Source organism: Pseudonaja textilis, chromosome 2 (assembly GCF_049901715.1).
Source record: "Pseudonaja textilis isolate UNSWEBS1 chromosome 2, rPseTex1.2, whole genome shotgun sequence".
In the NCBI taxonomy this organism is placed as follows: Eukaryota; Metazoa; Chordata; class Lepidosauria; order Squamata; family Elapidae; genus Pseudonaja; species Pseudonaja textilis.
Genome location: NC_141991.1, coordinates 184854180 through 184875668, shown reverse-complemented (window position 1 = coordinate 184875668; position 21489 = coordinate 184854180). Strand labels below are relative to the sequence as shown.

General features: G+C 40.6%; 1 protein-coding gene across 1 annotated transcript; it reads left to right on the top strand.

Moving 5' to 3' along the window:
- On the top strand, positions 1-21105 carry SNAPC3 (small nuclear RNA activating complex polypeptide 3). Its single transcript, XM_087926584.1, has 9 exons — positions 1-988; positions 6530-6604; positions 10154-10238; positions 11352-11456; positions 12526-12675; positions 15067-15149; positions 17016-17180; positions 17626-17733; positions 20012-21105. The coding sequence occupies exons 1-9, from the start codon at positions 762-764 to the stop codon at positions 20157-20159; spliced, it is 1146 nt and encodes a 381-aa protein (XP_087782710.1). The 5' UTR covers positions 1-761; the 3' UTR covers positions 20160-21105.
- Positions 21106-21489: the final 384 nt, after the last annotated feature.

Below are 21489 nucleotides of genomic sequence, written 5' to 3'. Positions count from 1 at the left end.
GGGAGTACAACGTCTAACTTCTTAGTATCAGAGCATGTTAGTTATACTGTATAAGAAATACTGATGGTCTGATGGTCATTTCAAAAAAATCCTTTCTTAATGAGCACCTAGAAGCCAAAAGGAACATACCGGCCAAATTTCAAGTTTGTAGGCTTTGCAGTTCTGGAGATTTCGTGATGAGTGGTATTTGGCTTATGTATATGTGTGTGTATGTGTGTGTGTGTGTATGTACACGTACACACACAAACCCATACTCCCACAATTTGTGTGCTAGCTTTTTAAGAAAATGTACACACACAGGGTGTCAACTTAAATAGCACGATTTTTAAATTACATAAAGCTACAGCACAATTTAAAGCTAGACGCAGTCTAATGGGTGTATACAATCGCTGCCGCTCTCGCTTCATTCTTTTCTAATTGCACGATTGGTATTTAGATATAGAAAAATAATCTGCATCCTGGCTATTTCCATAATTCGCTGGAAAAAAATGAGCGAAGGCTTCCAGCCCCTTGAACGAGCGCCGGGCTTCTGAGGAAGCCTCCGATGAACTCGAACTACAACTCCCAGAATTCCTTATCGTTGATCTTATTGGCCGAGTCCGCTGGAAGTTATCGTTCAGCAACTTCGGAAGTGCCATGTTGAACTGCGTCAAGTCTCTTTACCGTTTGGAGGGAAAAGAAACTACAAGTCCCAGAAGCCATCTGGGCCCCCACATCCGTTTCACCCCTGGTCTTCTCTCGGCTTTAAGGCTGATGCCAAAATGGCTGGAGCCAGCCTCGGGTCCAGAAATAACACCCCCGATTATGAGACGGTGGATCTGAACACTCGGGCGTTCCACGTGGGCGCTTTCGGGGCCCTTTGGAAGGAGTCGCTCCGCCAGGAAGACGTGTCTCTCCAGCAGGAAGAACCTGCGGACGACGAGGCGGCGGTGATGGAGGATTTTCTCTGCACGCCGGAGATCGCGGCAGAGCTGAAAGCTGTGTGCAGGTAGCTCACATGCCGCTTCCTGGCTAACTGTGTCGAGTTGCGATTTTGAGACCTACAGTTTAAACCTCATCACTTGAATGCCTTTTGTTTTGATCTCAGTTTTACAATAGGAGTGGAGTAGAGTAGAGTAGAATAGAATAGAATAGAATAGAATAGAATAGAATAGAATAGAATAGAATAGAATAGAATTCTTTATTGGCCAAGTGTGATTGTTCACACAAGGAATTTGTCTTTGGTGCATAAGTTCTCAAGGTACATAAAAGCTATAGGTGATAAATCATGATCATAGTCATAAAAACATTCATCATAAATCATAACAACACTTAGTGATAGTTATAGGATACTAAATAAGCCATCAAAATCATACTAGGAAACTAAGTAAAACAATATAAATCGTAAAGAACAAACCTATCCTCAGTTGCAGTTCATTGACACATTCCTGTTTCCTTGTGTGCTCCATCCATCCATCCATCATATTTGTTTGGCCGACAATCTCACAAATGTGACTCTGGAAACATAAAATAACAATAAAAACATTCCACAATTAAAATGTTAATAATATTATTAAAAGGCCAAGAGAAAGCATTAGATGTTATAAGCAAGGTAGTTGCCTCATTAAATCACAATTTCCTTTAGACTCCCAACAGTCAAGTTTTGAGGAACATCAAAGATGGGGGACAATCTTCCTTCAGGGGAGATGATGCTCCACAAGATGGGTGTGGGTGACAAAAATATCCTACTAACCCTTTCTTGATGATATGATCTCACATCTAATCCTGGTTGAGGAACAATGAAAAAATCAAGACAATCAAAGCTGCCCCTAAAACACTCATATGGCAGCTGAAGATCATCCCATTCTAGGGCATATTGACCCAGGCAGGTTTGCTGTGGGGTCACCCATCATACCTGGCTGCAGGTTGTCCATCTCTGTAACTGTTTGTGCTGTGGTACCAAAGAGACCAAACTCCTTAGCAGGGCAGCCAATTCCTTGCATACTTTTAGGCAATATACTTAGATCTTGTAGAATGTGGATCTTACAGAAGATAGAGGGTTACAGTAAAATCTTCACAGGATTGCTGTAGCTACCCTAACATCAAAAAGTTAATGTTCTTATGACAAAAACTTTTAAAACTCTTTGTGATTTCAGTCTCTGTCACAAGATGAGATTCCATGTGAACTGGGAAATTGCTGCAAAGGGTTTTCAAGTAATCTTTGAGTAGCTTCTCCAGCAAAGCAGGGGCCGGTTGTAGCAGAACTTGAGGGCAGTACTGGAAAAATATAGACCTTGATCTATCTAAAAGCTTTACCCACAAGTCTGATCTGGAACAAAATAGGAAATCTGGTCCCAAGTATCTTAAAGTTACCAAATTTGAGAAACACTTGGAACATAAGAGAGATGGCAGATGGAAGGGGGAAGACCTGAAGTACAGATGGTCCTTGACTTGAAATCATTCATTTAATGGCCATTCGCAGTCACAATGGCACCAAAAAAAGTGACTTATGACCAGTTTTCACACTTACAACCGTTGTAGCATCCCCATGGTCATGTGATCAAAATTTGGGCCCTTGACAACTGGGATGTATTTATGATAGTTGCACTGTCTCAGGGATGTGTAACCACCATTTGTAATCTTCCCACTTGACTTCTGACAAGCAAAGTCCGTAGGGAAGCCAGATTCAGTTAAAAACTGCATGATTCACGTAACAACTATAGTGATTTGCTTAACAGTTGTGGCAAAAAAGGGTCATGAAATGAGGCACTACTCAATAAACAACTGTCTTGCTTAGTAGTAACAGAAGTTTTGTGGTTGTAAGCCGAAGACTACCAATACAGTTAATCCTCAACTTATGACTACAATGGAGCCCAAAATTTCTGTTGTTAAGTGAGGCATTTGTTAAGTGAGTTTTGCCCCATTTTATGACATTTCTTGCCACAGTCATTAAGTGAATCATTGCAATTGATAATGAGTAACCTGGTTGTTCAGTGAATCTGGCTTCCCCCATTGACTTTGCTTGTCAGAAGGTCACAAAAGATGATCCCTGAATCTTGGGACCCAGCAGTGGTCATAAATATGAACCAGTTGCCAAGCATCTGAATTTTGATCACATGATCATGAGGATGCTGGAAAGGTCATAACAGTGAAAAATGGTCATTGTTCACTTTTTTCAGTGCCGTTGTAACTTTGGTCTCTACTCTTAATTCCAACATTAAGTAAACATACTGTTGTTGATTGGGGAAGGGACAGTGCAGACATGGGTGTTTCCTTATAGGAAGAGTAGTAGCTTAGAGCAGGGGTCTCCAACCTTGGCAACTTTAAGCCTGGAGGACTTCAACTCCCAAAGCTGGCTGGGGAATTCTGGGAGTTGAAGTCCTCCAGGCTTAAAGTTGCCAGGGTTGGAGACCCCTGGCTTAGAGGGAAGTAGTTCTGACAGAGAAGTATTGCAGAAAGCCAATGGAGGCAAAGAATAAACAATGAGCTTCTACGTACATTTAATAGAGTAGTATGAATCTCATTAATGGCAAGAGTGACAGTATCATAGAACTGAAACGAACTATCTTTAAAGATACATTGGAGAAGAACCTGCTTGAAATCTAAATCCTGCCCAACTGCACATTCAATGACATCGGCTGGTAGTTGGTTTTCCAACTACCAAATGACAAACCTCCCATACCCCATATCCCTGAAAGTAACCTATATTACTATCTGGGGAAGCACTAATGCTAGCAGCCGTGTTGGAAAGGTATGATCAAAAATACTGTTTTATATCAATATATTTCCACCCTCTCAAAGCCTGTTGATTTCATAGATGTTATTTATGCAGGGTTTTTTTTTTTTTTTAGAAGTAGTATGAAAGTGTTTTGTCTTTTACCTTTTTGTAAAATGTTTTTTGAAAAGCCTTCCACCTTGATATTCCCTGGTAGTTTTCCCATCCAAACCCATTCTGCTTAATTTCCAAGTTCAGACAAGATTGGCCCCTTGAGTTCTCTCCTCACTTAATTGAGTCCTATTAAATTCAGGAACTAATGTTTTTTTCATAGATCTGCGGGTCCTAATTATACTTTCAGCCTGCTCAGGTATATATTTGCTTAGAACTAAGCCTCTCTGAGATTAATGGAGAACTATAACACAAAGAGTCGATACGGATTTAATGGCACAGATTCAGTCAATTAATAAAACTGTAGTAAAAATGGAATTGTAGCTTCCCTCAAATGTACTTAGGAAACATTATGGACCAGTTATTATTGTCTACTGGGCTTTGTCATTGACTACTGAAACCTCTGATGAAGACGGAAATAGATTCCAAGTCCTGGGTCTGAGGGGTGATAGGGATGCTGTCAGTCCTGGAATTCTTCTAACTGTTCAGCTTCCCTCTGGAATTGCAGCCTTGGTGTTTGTCCTTATCCACTGCAGCAAAAATGTATACTGGATCAAAGAAAAAAGAACAATAATTGGATTCCTATTCCGTCTTTCGTTCAGTGCTTTCAAAGTTGTGGAGACAATGTCCTCTATCCCCTATTTTTCCATATAGCTACAACCCTGTGAGATTTGGATGAGAGAGTGATGGATCCCAACCCACCACAGTGATCATCTGAGCGTAATGCTTCTCTTTTTGATAGGAATGCTATCAAAGAGGGAATGGGAATGGAGTAGAGTAGAGTAAAAATCGAATTGAATCGAATCCTTTATTGGCCAAGGAATTTGTCTCCAGTGTATAAGCTCTCAGAGTATTTATAAATAACAAAGTGATAGGTCCTATATCATAGAACATAGTTACAATCATTAATCATAATATACAACAACGTGATAAATCATAGATACCAATAAGAGAGGGGACAGTAGGAAAGATGAGAAGGATAATATCAATACAGCCTACTACATGGCTAAATATATTTAGGCTTAGGACAGTGCTGTGAGAATTTGGCATTCAGCAGAACGATGGCACAGGAGGAAAAAAACTCTTTGAATCTAATTGTTTTGGCATGCAGTGCGCTATAGTGGCATTCAGAGGGGAGAAATTGAAACAGTTTATGTCCAGGATGTGAGGGGGGTCTGTAGATATTTTCTCAGCCCTCTTTCTGGTTCGTGCAGTGTACAGATACTCAATGGAAGGCAGGCTGGTTGCAGTCCTAACTATCCTTTGAAGTCTGTACCTGTCCTGTTTGGTTGCTGTGCCAAACCAGACAGTTATTGAGATACAAATGACAGAGTCAATGATTCCTCTAAATATCAAACATGTGGATGTCAACTCTATGGGTGCACTGTGACCTCTGGGTGTCTTCTTCCTTTCCACACAAACATACACTGAGTCCTTTAAAACAGGGGTCTCCAACCTTGGCAACTTTAGGCCTGGAGGACTTCACCTCCCAGAATTCCACAGCCAGCTTGCTGTGGAAGGTTGGCCAAGGTTGGAGACCCCTGCTTTAGAATAACATTATGCTACGTGTGAGCCTGTATTTTGGCACCCCACTGTAAAATGAAATGCAAATAGTTCAACTGACCAAGTCAGATATTACAATTTACAAATCTTTACTAACAGGTTTTGCAAGGCAGTTTCTATTTTGGCTATTTCTAGAAAATTACTCTGGTCAGACATGGTATGAAGTGAGTAGAAGGAAAGGCCTTTATTTTGAAGGAGATCAACTCTTGCGTCTTTTAAAATAGAATCTCTACATCTGGCTTTTGTTTATAACAAGACATTTCTCCTGACGTTTCTAGTTTTTATATTTATATATATTTTATTGCAGCCAAAGATGTGGGAAAAGATAATGTACGTCATTAAGCTGATGGTTGGGGTCATGGGAAAACTTCAAAACACATTAAGAGTGAGGCAGATTTGGAGCTGCTAGTTTTTATCTCAACACCATATTTCTTAATACAGGAATGCTTGATTTTTTTACTAACAGAAACAGGAAATAGTAACTAGTTTTACTAACAAAGGCTGTTCTTCTATACAAAATCAGTACTGGCCCTAGAAGTTACCAGTAGTCAAAAAATATTTTGTCTGATATTGTACGTTTCTGTATTATAGAACTGTTATTTAAGCATAAAAGACCACTTATCTTTCAGATGAGTAACAGCTACCAGGAATTGGAAGCTGATATTAATAATAAATGGTTGGCTTCTTCATTCCAATTATGAAAAATAGTCTTTTTTTAACCAATGGCTGAAGTCTAGACTTGATTCATAGTCTATGAATAGACTCTATTTGCTGAACCGTGGTAACAGGCTTCAATTCTGTGGGTTCAGTTCAACCCACTAAGCCATAAATATACATAAACCACAATAGCTAGTTGATTGAACACACTAATTAAAAAAAAAACCTGATTACATTGTGTTTTACTATAATCTGAATCCAGCCATACTGTTTATGCTTCTAAAAGAGAAGCTTAGAACAGCGTTAGCTGTCTGGTCCGAAAAACTTTCTTGGCAATTGTTTAACTTTACTTCCTACATGTAGCTGTATGTTTCTGTATGCTTTTATATATTTACAAGTTAGCTTTTTGTACAGTTATAGAATTATTTTTTGTATTGTTTTTAGCATTTCTGCACTGAAGAGCTCTGATAAAGAAGATACAGAAGTGATACCCGAAGATACCAACTTAATAACTCTTAAGTATATTGAATTATATTTTCAGTTGCAATTCTGATTAGTTGGAAGATTGTTCTAATCTAATCCATAAGTAATTTTAAGAACAGTTTATGAACTAAGACAATGAGCAGATAGCTACAATATGCCAAACCAAAGCAGATAAACTATGATGGCTTAATTCTGTTAGTTTGCCTGATTACATACTGCTAGCATAGACTTTAGATCAGGGGTGTCCAACCTTGGCAACTTTAAGACTTGTGGACTTCAACTCCCAGAATTCCTCAGCCAGCTGGCTGAGGAATTCTGGGAGTTGAAGTCCACAAGTCTTAAAGTTGCCAAGATTGGACACCCCTGCTTTAGATCATTATTCAGTACTAAATTTAAATTTAAACAAATTATCATAATTGCATTTTACTGTATGCTAACATGCAAAGAGATATTGTGTTTATCTCTGTAACACCTTAGCTGATCCTCTGTTTACAGGCCCTTTGGATAAAGCCAAATATTCTATTTACAACTCTTCCCAATAATTTTATGACCACATATTTGATTCCTGTAATGCCTCCATTATGCTGGATCCTTTACTGTATTCTTGAGGGGTTCTTTTTGCTAGTGCAAAGCTTGCTTGGGAAATCAATTTTGCATTCTTGCTATCGGATTAAATATGTTTCCTCAGCAGTTTGTAATTTATTAGGTCTTCATTAGGCTGACTCAGCAAGGGACACCTTTGGAATGTTGAATGCATGCCATTGGTGCTCTTTCAAACTGAGTTGTCTAATCACAAAAGAAGAGCCTTGGTCAATTATCAAATGCCCGTTTTGAGCACAGTTTTTGGCCTGTTTTGGGCCCATTTTGAGCCTATTTTTCAGCCTGTTCTGGGCCCATTTTTCAGCCTGTTCTGGGCCTGTTTTGCTCCCAGTTTTGGCAGGCAGTGCTGCAGGTGGCCATGGAGGATGAAAACGAGGTGCGGGGGATGCATGTGGCCCATTTTAGCCGCCAGAGGCACCACGGGTCAATCCCTTGATATTTCCAGGCTGGCCCCGTGGGCCGGATTTAAGCACACTATGGGCCGAATCCGGCCCACAAGCATTGAGTTTCACACTCCTGTATGTTGATTAAGTAGCTATCGGAAGATGGGTGCTTTTGTAGTTTGTTATTGCTTACAGTTTTATGGTTTTTATTACATTGTTTTTAAATTGTGATTTGATTTTTTTACAGTGCCTAAAGCCTCTAAAGCAGAGGTGTCCAACCTTAGCAACTTTAAGCATCTATGGACTTCAACTTCCAGAATCCGCCAGCAAGCCAACTCCCATGAATGCTGGAAATTGAAGCCCACAACTCTTAAAGTTGCCAAGTTTGGACACCCCTGCAAAACAAAGAACAAAGCAGTTTTATCAATTTTACAAATAAGGAAATGTCTAGTTAACAGCTATCCGGTTGCTCTGCATTGTTCAGTGGAGGGAAATTGGTGTTTCAGAAGATAAGAAAAACATGAAAATGTAACTACTATATAGAGAAGAGATGAAACATAAATGATGTCCGCTTGCCTATTGATTTTTTTCTTCTAATTATTTTCTGTAAAGTTCCCAATTGATCTTCTCTGACAGGCTGAGGCATTTGGGCCTGTCAAGTTAAACCAGTTATTTCTATTAGTAGTTCCAAAGAATGGGCTTATCAATATCGAATACCGAAATTGCATTAAAAGTTACTACTGCTCTTTAACTGTGATTAGCCTTCTTCAAATGGTGTATAGGTTAGTCTGTGACTTACAATAGTTCATTTAATTACTGTTCAAAGCCACAATGGCACAGAAAAAAGTGACTAATAACGTTTTTCGTACTTACAACTTTTGTAATATCCATGTTGTCACATGATCAAAATTCAGTCATGGTTGCCATGTCCTGGGGTCCTGTCATCCTCTTTTGCATACTTCTGACAGGCAAAATCGATGGGGAAGCCAGTTTCACTTAACAACCATGGCACAAAAGGTCGTAACGTGGGACAAAATTCACTTAACAAATGTTTCACTTAACAAAAATTTTGAGCTCAATTGTGATCGTAAGTCGAGGACTACTTGTATTTTCAGCCATCTTAGATCAGGGATAAGCGATGCAGAGTACACATATGCCTCCCTGCCACACACACACACACACCCAGGAAATTCTCCTCTTCCCCCATAGCGTCAACAGTCTTAATAATCAGATTGCAAGCTGCTAGACTAGACTGAAAAATAAAATATCAGCTTTTAACATTATGGATGCTTGCTAATTAAAGTAAAAGTACATTAGTTTTGGTGTCAGGGTTCCGACGGATGCCCTAATTCAACCATGAGCCAATTTCAAAAGAAGTACATTTATTTATTAGGAGCAACGTCTCGTCTCGGCATGTACCCGAGTGAAGTCAGCTCTGCCCCACGTAATTTACGGCTCAACTTTGACCCTCTTTTCCCCCTCCCCCCAGGGTGTGTCATAAATCACATTCTCCAACACAGCACCTTATAAGGGCTGTAGAGATCATGCTTCTGGGATTCAGCTTTGAGAAAGGTATGCATGGTATGTGCCTCTGGTTGTGGCTGCCCTGCTGGTCTCCCCACTCCTGACCATGGCAACTCTATAGCAGGCCAGGAATGCTTTACGAGTTGACATTTGGTCATTGACCAGCTTTTATTTATTAATCGGTGACAGGCCCATGGACAAAGTTAAGGGGGAGAAAAAGGGGCAAAGCTAAGCATCAGGGGTCAGAAGGAGTGATTTGGAACAGTTTTCTGACCTGGCTTTCTGGTAAATGGATTTTGTCTGAGCATGTCTGCATGTTCTCAAAATCCCAAATGGCTGATCAAGATGGACTACTCCTGTATTAGACACTTTGCAGAACTGCCCAGGATCATCCCAGGTATCAAGAAGACACTACGTTGTGAAAGCATTTCTGTGTAATTGGTTCTCGCAGGGTGTAGTCAAAAAGCTCAAGATGGCAGCTGGTAGTAGTGTGGTGGTATGATTGGAGCTCCACCTGTTTTTGTTTTTAAATCCCAGATAAAAAACAGGCTGAGCTCTATTTGCATCATCCTGAACATGAGGTTGACTTATTTTGACCATATTCTGCAGATAGCTCGTATTGCATTGGAATCAAAAGTTGTTGAGTTCTAGCGTGGTGCTTAAATCTGGTTTTATAAGTTTGACTTAAAAGAGTATTAGACCCTACATTTGGATTTAGGGATTTAGTCCTTCACTTTCTTTCTTTATCCAAAAAAAAAAAAAAAAAAGGTTAAATCATGGCAAGTGGACCAACGTTTATTAAAACTGAGATGTTTCATTACTCATCCGAGTTCCTTCTTCAGTCAGATGAAAATTTTGGATAGGCTGAGAGTCAGAGAGGCGTTGGAATGAACCAACTCTTGCCATACTGACCGCAGGGGGTTTCTCCCCAAAATGAAAAGCATGTAAATGAAGACTCAATCATCCAGGCCAAAAGTATCTTAAAAAGAAAAGGTTAAATCATGGCAACTGGACCAACGTTTATTAAAACTGAGACGTTTACTTGGATGAGTAATTCTTTCTTCCTTCTCATTTGTAGAATTCGGCAGAAAGCTCTGGAGAGACGAGAAGAAACCATCCTTGTTGATCGTGCATGTAGACAAGAAACATTTATTCATGAGATGGTAATCCCTCCTTTCTCACCTGCTGCCCTTTCTCTGTATTATATATTGAAGTTATTCCAACTACACAATACTTATAGAATTTCAGATTTTTATATTCTAATCTCAAGAAAATTTTGCCCCACTAACTGTCAGAGGGTGCCATTTGATGGAAGTGGCATAGCACATCTTAACCTTATGTCTTATTCGAAACCAGGTGTGACATTTTGGCAATTCAATTGGCAATCCATAGCCTAGGAATTTGACAGATTGTGTGGGAGGTAAATGCTGTGCCCTTTCGCTTGTTTATCTAGCATGCAAAGAACATTGGAATCGTTCCATTAAGGTGACTTGTACTATTCACCTTGCTTGATCAAGGTCTACTTCAAACAGACTTACCCTGCTTTCCCAACAAACCTGGAAGATTGGGAACTGAGTGGAGCAAGTGGCCAGTTTTAAGTTTCTGGGTGTTACCATAAAAGAGGGCCTGACCTGGGGTGCTCACATTGCAGCCCTGGTCAAAAGGGCCCAGAAGAGATTATATTACTTGAGACTTCTCAGAAACCAACAACTGAATGAAAAACTGCTGGTGACCTCTGAACCATAGAGAGTATCTTAACTTACTGCACCTCTGTATGGTTTGCCAATTGCACAGTGGCAGATAGGAAAGCACTCCAGAGGGTTAATGTCATTGCCCAAAAGATCATTGGTTGCCCTCTCCCCTCTTTGGAAGAGCTTTATAACTCCCCCTGCCTTAAGAAAGTTCAAAACATTCCATCTCATCCTGGGAACCTTTTTTTTGAACTATTACCATCTGGCAGACGGTACAGAATAATAAAAAGAAGGACAAATAGGCTGAAAAACAGCTTCTATCCCAGGGCAGTAGTTCTGTTGAATTCTACTGTACAGTGCAGTGTTGGTGTGGTGTCGGGTGGGTTTCGGTTCAATGTGTGGAGGGTAAAGGATGTGTGTTTGTGTTTATTTCATGGTCATGGTCATGATGCACACTGAAGATGGTGTTTGATTTCGTTGTATGAGTGCAATGACAATAAACTAAACTAAACAGTGGATAGAATATCTATGCTGGTCTATTATCGGAAGCATCCGATTGACATGCCAATATATTTTTTTCTCTAGGAATCTCATGCAATTGGAAAAAGGCCCGAAGATCCTGGGAATATGATTGACGAAGCCGAACTTGTGTTAACCCTCAACATTTTTTATCCGGTTATATTTCAAAAGGTTGGTAATTGAGCTTAGCATCTGTTTTAATGTCTTCTTAACAAATAGATCAATTTATTCCCAGAAATCTTGAGTAAAGAATTATAGCCTGCTGATGTGTGGTCCTTTGGCAACATGACAAAGTAGAATCTACTTTTCTGCAGAAAGATTTCAAAACACAAAGATTTCAAAAAGAAAAGTAATTCCAACTTTGGCTAGATTCCACTTAATTAGGGAACGTTCTAATCCTTCCAGAATTGTCTTAGAAGATGAACTAAAAGTGCTTTTTTCAGGAGGAACTGGACTTTCTTGTTTTCCTTTCATCCAGGAAGCTTCTTCAGCCTTGGTTGGATGGTGGGGACAGCTGGTCATTTGCATTCTTTTAGAGAGTCATTGAGGCCGTTTGGAGATTTATTTGTGTCTTCAGGGTCACCCAAATGAGTATGGAGCCTTCTTGGCTGCAGGTCCATTTTTTGGCCGTTTTGAGGTCAGAGGGACTCTTTATTAAAACCCTGTTGCCAATCAGTATAGGAACCCTATTGAAATTTCTGCACCAATGATCTGATTCTGTTACTACATCACACATCACACTAAGCTAGAGTTTATATAACCGTGGGTTGTTGAATACAATTACAGTTGAATAGAGTTTGCTTAGCTAAAGCCAAATGAAGAACAATATGTCAGGAACCAGCCTATAGAAAGTTTGTGTTGTTTGCACCCCATTGTCCTAGATTTGGATTGCAAAAATCCAGATGATTGCTAGACCAGCTACCCTGGATTTGGGCAGTGCAGATCTGATAGCCTTCACGACATAAATCCCACATGTCGTAACTCTCCAACTTGGATGATATTTACTCTTGATATCTTGGAAGGAACAGCCCAAGGCAAGGGCCTTACTATTTATTATACATTTAGATATGGAGAAGTAAATAAAGTTGACTGGTTACATTTCTTGCAACTGGCTGATTATCTGGTTTCATACTAAACCACAACTACACAATGAATTAACCTGATGTGTAAATTCACCCTGTCAGAAATGTTTTGATCTTTTGCCGTTTATTGATCTCCTTTTGCCGTCTCTATTTTACAGCATAAGCTCCGGAAGCCGTATCAGACGCTGTTGGTTCTAGGGAGTCAAAAACTTACCGAGCTTCGAGATTGCATTTCTTGTGTTAGTGACCTTCAGATTGGTGGGGAGTTCAGCAATAATCCTGCTCAGGCCCCAGAAAATATCAGCAAGGTATCATGTCACCGATTTCTAACGCATTTCCAAAGAGAGCAGTTTAATTCCAAAACGGTTTCTTAAAGTTCGAATTATTGATCCCTTGAAAATATGCTGATCAATTCCTGGGCGGAAAAACAAACGAGGTTGTTGCTACAGTCTTTTCTTAATTTGAGCAAGTAATAAGTAGATGAATTTAATGTAAGTAAGAACTAAGTGGGTTTTTTATATTTTTAAGTCAGCCTTTTTATTTTTCTGGTTTATTTATGAATTACAGTTTTAGATTACTCAATATCTAGAAATTCTGAGGAAAGTGCCCAAGGAAATTAAAAATGTAAAAAACAAACCTAAGCATTATGCCAGCATAATAAATTAAAATGACATGGGAAAAGACTGCTGCATATCTAAGATCGGAGAAAGAGGGAGGGGAAGAGAGGGTTTATTACAGGTTTTTAATTAGTCAGGCCGACTTGATCCTTGTTATCTATCTGTGAGGAATTTTTGAAAAGGAACAGTTTTTCTTTTAAAAAAATTATCCATTGCTTTGATATTTCTTTTATGTTGAAAGTATTTAAACATTAAATATCTTCAATATAAAACTTTAATATATTTATTTAATGTAAAACTTAATGTAAAATTTCATATTTCTTGAATATAAAACTTATTTTTACAAAAAAGAATCAATCATAATTTTGTTGAATTAAAAACAATACTGGTAGATTTGAAATCTATAAAACACTTCTTATAAGGTGGTTTGCTTGGAAGGTGGTTTTTGAGGCATTGGTCTGCCAGCTTCTGATTTTCTCTCAAAGCAGGACAGTACGCTATTTCTTTCTTGCTTTGTAGCTGGAAATCTGTCTTAGTCTCTTTTGTGGTAGAATGTAGTCTGGATTCCCAGAAGGGAGGGGCTACATTCGAGAGGGCAAAGAGGCAGCAAAGTTTGGTTGAGAGAACGAGCGTTAAGAAGTCTCCTCTCTGAGGATTCCCAGAGTATATCCATAGCAAGAGTGGGCAATTAATTTTACCAAGGGGCCATATGAGCAAGTGTGACTCTTGTAGATCAGGGGTCCCCAACCACCGGGCCGCGGACCGGTACCGGTCTGTGGAACATTTCCTACCGGGCCGCCGGTTTGCTGGGCACCGCCATCTTGTTTGACGAGAAAGTGCTTCCGGGTGAGCTTTTCCGGTTGGAAAGTGGCGTTTGGGTCCTGAAGGAATCCTCGCGCCTTAGTTTCATCGAAGGGGGGGGCTTTGAACAAAACTAAGGCGCGAGAATTCTTTCAGCACCCAAGGCAGGGTGAGCCGAGCGACCGTCCCGAAGCTGACCCAAAGTGAAGCCCATCGACAAAGGTACAAAGGAGGAGTTGAAGGTGGCGGGGAGAAGCGGGGGATGGCTGGCTGGCCGGTCGCTCGGCTCGCCTTGCCTTGTCATGCGTGCTGATGCCGGTACCGGGCCACGGATCATTTTGTGATGCCGGTACCGGGCCGTGGCACAAAAAAGGTTGGGGGCCACTGTTGTAGATGGTTGTCGCCACACTGCCACCGACAGTATTGCTGCCCTGCCCCTTGCTGCTACTGCGCTGACATCCCACCCTTCAACATTGCCACACTGCCCCGATGCTGCATTGATGCCTGGTGTTCAATGCTCCTACAGGCTAGATTAGGGGCCACCCACTGAGGAGATCTGGCCCACAAGCTGTAAAGTGCCCAGATTTGATTTATTCTGATGCGGATCGTTGCGTTAGTTTGGCAAGATTTCCAATCTATAGATCAGGAACAATAAAGAAAACTACTCAGCAGGAACTCCACCCGTCTGTCTTGGTTCTTGGGGCCTGACACTTTTAAGGGGGTGTGACAGTTGTAAGGTAAGGGTCAGGTCAAAAGGAGACCATCTATTAGAAGCAAATATTTTTCCACTCAAGTCTGGATCAGAGATTTCCAGAAGGCAAGTAATAGTTAAGAGCAAGAAAGACACCCCCCCCTCCTCTTGTCTTGTCTTGCAGCCCCCTTTAGCAAAAGGAATGGACTCTTCCTGCTCCATGGAGCGCAACCCGCATTATCTTGATGCATTTTATAGAGCAAGGGGGTCAAACTCGCAGTGTCATGTGACGTATTGCCTCTTTTCCCCTTTGCTATATGGTCATGGGTGTGGCATCTGGCCTGTGGGCCATGAGTTTGACAGCCCCGCTATAGAAGCTTCTATAGAGTCTTGTTTTTTTCTTAAAATGCATTCAGCTATTGCTATAAAGCTGGCTACTGGACACATTCATAATGTGATGCAGTGATGAGTTTGGTTGGCATTTCAAACATTTAACTGGAGCTCATGGAGATGTGATATCACCCATATATGTAAGCCTGTGTATTCTAATTAGCAAACTAATATTCCTCATCTTTCTTTCTTTCCCCCAGGATCTCTACAAGTCTGCCTTCTTTTACTTTGAAGGTGTTTTTTATAATGATAGCAGGTATGCAGAATGCAGAGATCTGAGCAGGTAAAGTATAACTGACATTTGTGAACCCCAGTCTTACTAACCTAGACTGCCTCTCCATCAAGTTAATGATATAGTTGAATTTATTGATTTAAGAAGATACATATTTCCATGTTAGTTAGCATCTTGATGCTGACTTCACCGATGACAGGTAAACGGAGGAGAGTAGACAAAAAGGACAATTAGTAGAAGGAAACTCTGCCCTTTTACCAACCCAGATCTCTTGATTTTTGGAGCTTGACCCCTGGAGACAGGGCTTTTTAAATGATGGGACTTGGATTGCAGAGCAGAATTTGGAAGCAGGCGGATTAAGCATTGCTCTTTTGCCCATTCATTTTATTGTCCAAATGCTCTTCAGCGCGTGCTTTATTTTTTCTCCAAAACAATTTCTAATTCTAGTTCTCAGCCTTTGGTTTCCAAATATTGGTGCGTTGTGGTAGCCAGAAGTTTTGAGAATTATCACCGGACATCTGCAGTCTTCCAATTGGAATTTGCTGCATGTCTAAAGGCATTGCAAGTTGCCTCCTGACTCTTGGACAGGGTTCCTCTTACTAAAATTGTGGGGATCCCACTATCCTTTGTATAAGTTCTGTCTGATCACGTTATCTCTCCTCTTAAGGCAGCAGTATCAACGCTGTCACTGTATCACGTTTTTTCTGCCTGATCTGTTTGTAGTTCCCATGGATCACACTCAAGGGCAGGGACATCGAAACTCAAGGCCCATGGGCCAGATTCAGCCTGTTGGGGTGCTCAGATTTGGCCCGCAGGACCATCCTGGAAACAGCAAAAGACCCAGCCCATGGTGCCTCTGCCAATGAAAACAGAGCTTGGAAGGCCACATGCAGCCCTCCCAGGCTCCATTTTCAGCTGGGGTAGCCTCCTGCAGCCCTCTGCCAGCAAAAACACAGCCCAAGGGAGCGTCCCCCTGAGCTCCACTTTTGAGGGATGCGGGAGGCCATCATGGCCGAAAACAGGGTCCCAGAGTCACACCCACACCCACCCCAAGCTCCATTTTGCTGGCAGAAGGCCAAGTCCACCCTGTCCCAGCCATGCCCCCCAGCCTCCCCGAGGTCATACACAACCCTGATGTGCCCCTCAATGAAATCTAGTTTGATACCGCTACACTAGGGTTTAATTCAGGGGTGTCCAACCTTGACAACTTTAAGACTTGTGGACTTCAACTCCCAGAATTCCTCAGCCAGCTTTGCTGGCTGAGGAATTCTGGGAGTTGAAGTCCACAAGTCTTAAAGTTGTCAAGGTTGGACACCCCTAGTTTAATTCGAATGTTGTCCAGCATGTTGAAACAAAACATTATTATTTTTTTTGGTTGGGAAGAACATGTTTTCTGTTCTAGTTTGGACACCTGCTTTATTGATTTTTTTCATCTCTTTGATGATTGGTCTAGCAGAAATAATATTGGTAGTCCTCAAATTACAAGCATTTGTTTAATGACCGTTTGAAATTAGAACGGCACTGAGAAATTTACCTATAACCTGTTTTCAGACTTACGAGCGCTGCAGCATTCCCACGGTCATATGATCAAAATATGGGCGCCTGGCACTGGCATGTATTTATGACCATTGCACTGTTCCTGGGGTCACGTGATCACCATTTGTAACCTTCCCAGCCAGCTTCCGACAAGCAAAAGCAATGGGGGAAGGCAGATTCGCTTCATGACCAAATGATTGACTGAACAACTTCAGTGATTTGCTTTAACAACTGTGGCACAAAAGTCACAAAATGGGGCAAGGCTCACTGAACACTGCCTTGCTTAGCAATAGAAATTTTGGGCTCGATTGCAGTTGTAAGTCAAGGGCTACCTATAATCAATTTAGAGAATGAAAATCCTGTCTCTGCTTCTAATTTCAGGACAATTATTGAGTGGGCAGAATCCCGTGACCGAGGTTATGGAACTCTTCAGGCCACTAAAATGGAAGACTACACGTTTAATGATTTGAACATAAAAATAGGTTTCCCATACCTTTATTGTCACCAAGGAGATTGTGAGCACATTGTTATTATCACCGATATCAGGTAAGACGCTGTTTCTTGGCAGAGTCCCTGCCAAGAGGGGTACTATTTGGAATTTGAGATTCTTTGTACTTCCATTCTTCATGTGTCGGCATTGCAAAGGGGGTTATTATCTATAATAACATGCTTTGTCTGCTGGTGTTCTGGGGATCCATTACCTTTTCATTTCTTCCCCGCCCACCTCACCATTCTGGATTCAGTGACCATGTTTGATTCATGCAGGCTGATTTGCGTGTGGGAAGGTACCTGAAGAGAATTCAGATTTTTTTTTGTCCTGCTTTGTTTGGGCATTGGCTTTCTCTAATTGATGGATGTGTGCTTATTCTGCAGCCTTGATTGCCTTGACACAAATACTATCGGTTGTTATGAAGATGCCTGACTTTCTTTCCCTTTCATTGTACCAGTGTAGACTAAATCCATTCTTTTCCCCAATCTTTTATTTTGCAAGGCTTATTCATCGAGATGACTGCCTAGATAGAAGCCTGTATCCTTTATTAACCAAAAAACATTGGCTATGGACTAAAAAGTGTTTTGTGTGCAAAATGTACACAGCCAGGTGAGTAAGAGCGCAGATGTTTCCATTGGAGAAAGTCAATTTGAGCAACACACAGTAAGAATCAAAATGGCTGCACCGCAAGCACGGAATTCTGGGACTTTGAAATCTCAAAGTTGCCAAGTTTGAAAGACACTGAGGTAGCATATGAAGTAGGCTTTCTGCTCAATTTACATTTTAGAGCAGTGTTTTTCAATATTGATAACTTTTAAGTAGTATGGCTTTCAACTCCCAGCTTCCTTGGGGAATTCTGGGTTTTGAAATCCAAACATGTTGATTTTTTTTTTCTTCTGTTCATTTATATCTAATTCTCAAGAGATTGTCTGAACAACACCCTGGAGTTTTCTTGGGAAGGTTTTTCAGAATTGGTTTGTTATTGCCTCCTTTCTAGGGCCCGATGTCACGTAGCTTTATGACTAAAGTGGGACTAGAACTCACAATCTCCCAGTTTCTAGCCTGATGCCTTAACTACTTCATCAAAGTGGCCTTCTACCTTAAAGCTATCAAAGTTTTTTAAAAAACACTGTTTTAGGGTATTGTCTTGAAAAAACATACTGCTCAAAATGCATCCAGAAAATAAATAAATTGGCCTTAAATATAGTGATTACTATAGCAACTGTTTTGTGTTCCTTGTTTTCTTCTTTGTGCCCTTGGAAACGGAATTTCCAATCTGAAGAGTCGATATCATTAGCAACCCTTTCGGGCAGGTAATAGAAATGAGACCTGCTTTGCAGTTAATTATTAATCTAAAATTAGCATGTGAACCCATGCTGCCAATATCATGCAGTATATTTTATCTTCGGAGTCTTGTAGTGTTGTCTCTGATCGATAACCCCAAACCAAGTAACATTTCTAACTTCCCACATATAGTTAATTAAGTGGCTGCCTATCTTACAAAAGTAACTCTGGACAGCTTACAGTTGGTTAGAAACATAAAAACAAAGGAACAAAACAGGTTGGTGTAATAAGTAAGGTGCTGGGGTGAGAAAGCAGGAGGCTGTAAGTTGTAGACATGAAAGCGGGCTTGGTGACCTTGGGTGAATCACATTTTCTCGGCCAAACCCATTTCATAGGGTTCTTGTGGGGAAAGTAGAAAGTTATAGTATCAGATATGTTCTCTATGTTGACATAGAAGATAGATAATTAGATAGATGGATGGATGGATGGATGGATGGATAGATGGATGGATGGATGGATGGATGGATAGATGGATGGATGGATAGATAGATAGATAGATAGATAGATAGATAGATAGATAGATAGATAGATAGATAGACAGACAGACAGACGGTAGGTAGGTAGGTAGGTAGGTAGGTAGGTAGAGACACAGAGAGAGAGTTAGGTAGATGATTTAGATCAGGGGTGTCAGACTCAAGGCCCAGGGGCTGGATCCAGCCTGAGGGGTGCTTAGATCTGGCCCACCCTGGAAACAGTGAAGAACTGGTCCACAGTGCCTCTGCCATTGAAAACAGAGCTTGGGAGGGCAATGCACAGCCTGCCCAAGCTCCTTTGTCGGCCGCAATGGTCTCCTGCAGCCCTCTGCCAACAAAAACAGAGCCCGGGCCAGCCACACACGGCCTCCCTGAGCTCTCTATTTTTTGGCAGAGGGTTGTAGGAGGCTGCATGTTGCCCATGCAGTTACATTTAATAGGCGGGTGAGGAAATGCAGAGCAATACATTTGTAGGTAATTTGTTGGATTGTTTGGTGTTTATAGTACTCCATAAATGAAACACTCAGAAAGAGTGGAGAACTCTTTAACGGTATTGCTGCTTCTCACATGAAGCAAGAGGAGATGTGCTGTCTTGGTCCCGCTCCCTTTCTTTGAAGTTGCAGTCATAATTGCAACCAAGAGCTTTCTTTAATATGCAGAGAGTGGGGAGCTGAAGTCTGGTTAGATACGGGTCTATTTTCAAAGTTAAAATCGGCAACCTTCACTCATGTTTAATATTTAGGAGCCTCTACAAACGTATGTTTAAATGTGCATTTGGGGACCGAGACAAGCAGGGTTAGAGGTACCTGAACATGGGATGAATCTTCATTGGTTGATAACCTATGGTACTATGGTATTATGATTGAACTAGTATAATTGTGGATTGCAGATACTTTTGATAATATCAAGAATTTTTTATCTTTTTAAAATTGTGGTATTTATATGTAGTTTGTAGGCTGATTAGAGTCAGATATTGATGCGGCTTCAAAGCGAATGAATGAATGAATGAATGAATGAATGAATGAATTCATATTTTCACAAAATGACCCTCTTTGTATTGGACCTTACAGATGGGTAACGAATGAAGACAGCCTTGCTCCACAAGAGCCCTCATTCTTCTGTGATGTCTGCTTCCAAACACTCCATTATGATGCCGATGGGAACAAGCTGGGAGAATTCCTTGCTTATCCTTACGTTGATCCAGGGATTTTCAACTGAGCTCAAAGAAGAAAGGAAATCAAATAATATGGGGTATTATCTGCTTCAGGGCCTGTTGGAACATGAATCATCCAGTATTGTAATTAAGCATTGGACAACGTATGGAATATTTTTTTATTTTTACACCTTGATCCTCCAGAAGAATAACTAGGCAAAGAAAAGACATGATCATAAAGCTGTTCTTGCTCCAGTTTGGCACCCTGGGATATTGGATCCTTATTCATCTCTCTCTTATTTGTTTTTGAAGGGCAGAACAACGTTTTTTGAAGGATATTGTCACATTGTTGGATTTTTTTTTAGTTTTGTTGAGTTTTAATATTAACTTTGCTAATAAATGTTGTCTGTATTTTAGTTAGCAACCATTTTTTTAGGGGTTGTGATACTTAACACAGCATTTCAGAATCGCAGAATTGACAGTTTGATCTCTCCCAGGTTGTTGCTAACGCTCTCTTGGGCTTCTCTCTATGAGAGATTAGGCATTGCTAGATAGACAATAAAGCTGTGCTGCCACAGTTTAATACTGCTATTTCACATTTTGAGAATTCATGTGCAGCTCAGTTGCTTTGAGTGGTTGACCTTTCAAATTATATTTATTTAAATATAATTGGATGGGACTTTTATTTAATAACTCGCCTCCTTGGACTATTTTCCTAACTTTTCTTCTATCCTTTCTGTGGTCCTCTTGCCATTAGTGCCTTTGTTTCTTTTCTCTCAAACCCTCCCATTTCCTTGTTTGTCTTTTGTTCCTTCTCACATTTATTCTCCGTTCCTGTAGGCCTTCCCCATCTTTTCGTCCTTCTGTTCTTCCAGGTAACCCTCTTTTTTTTTCAATGCAGAAACTCTGTACAGCCTGTGTGGACACCCATGAGCTCCAGCTTACAGATGTTAACACTGTATATGCTGATTCTTACATTCATGTTTAATACATTAAACTCTGTGCAATAAACTGTTTTGTAATTTTTTTTTACAAACTTGGAAAAAATCATCTCACCGTATCATAAGCATTAAAAGAATATTTTTGTTGCGTTGTGAAAATAGCTTGACCCCCCCTTCCTCTCTGTGGCAGCCCCTCAAATATCGGAAGACTGCTCAATGTTTGTGGCCGCTGTATCAGACTTTTAAATTAAAACTTTAAAGAGGCAAAAATAGTGCCAGTAACGTTCTGAAAAACTGTACCTATTCCAATGTATGCACAAAGAAAAAAAAATGTTTTGCCAGGGAATGCTAAGGAAGGAAAGTGTCCCAATTACTACCTCACCACTGCTAACTTACGTTGATGTTGCTGTTGATTTTTTTTTTAAACTCAGTAAGTAGAGTTTTCTTGGCACGC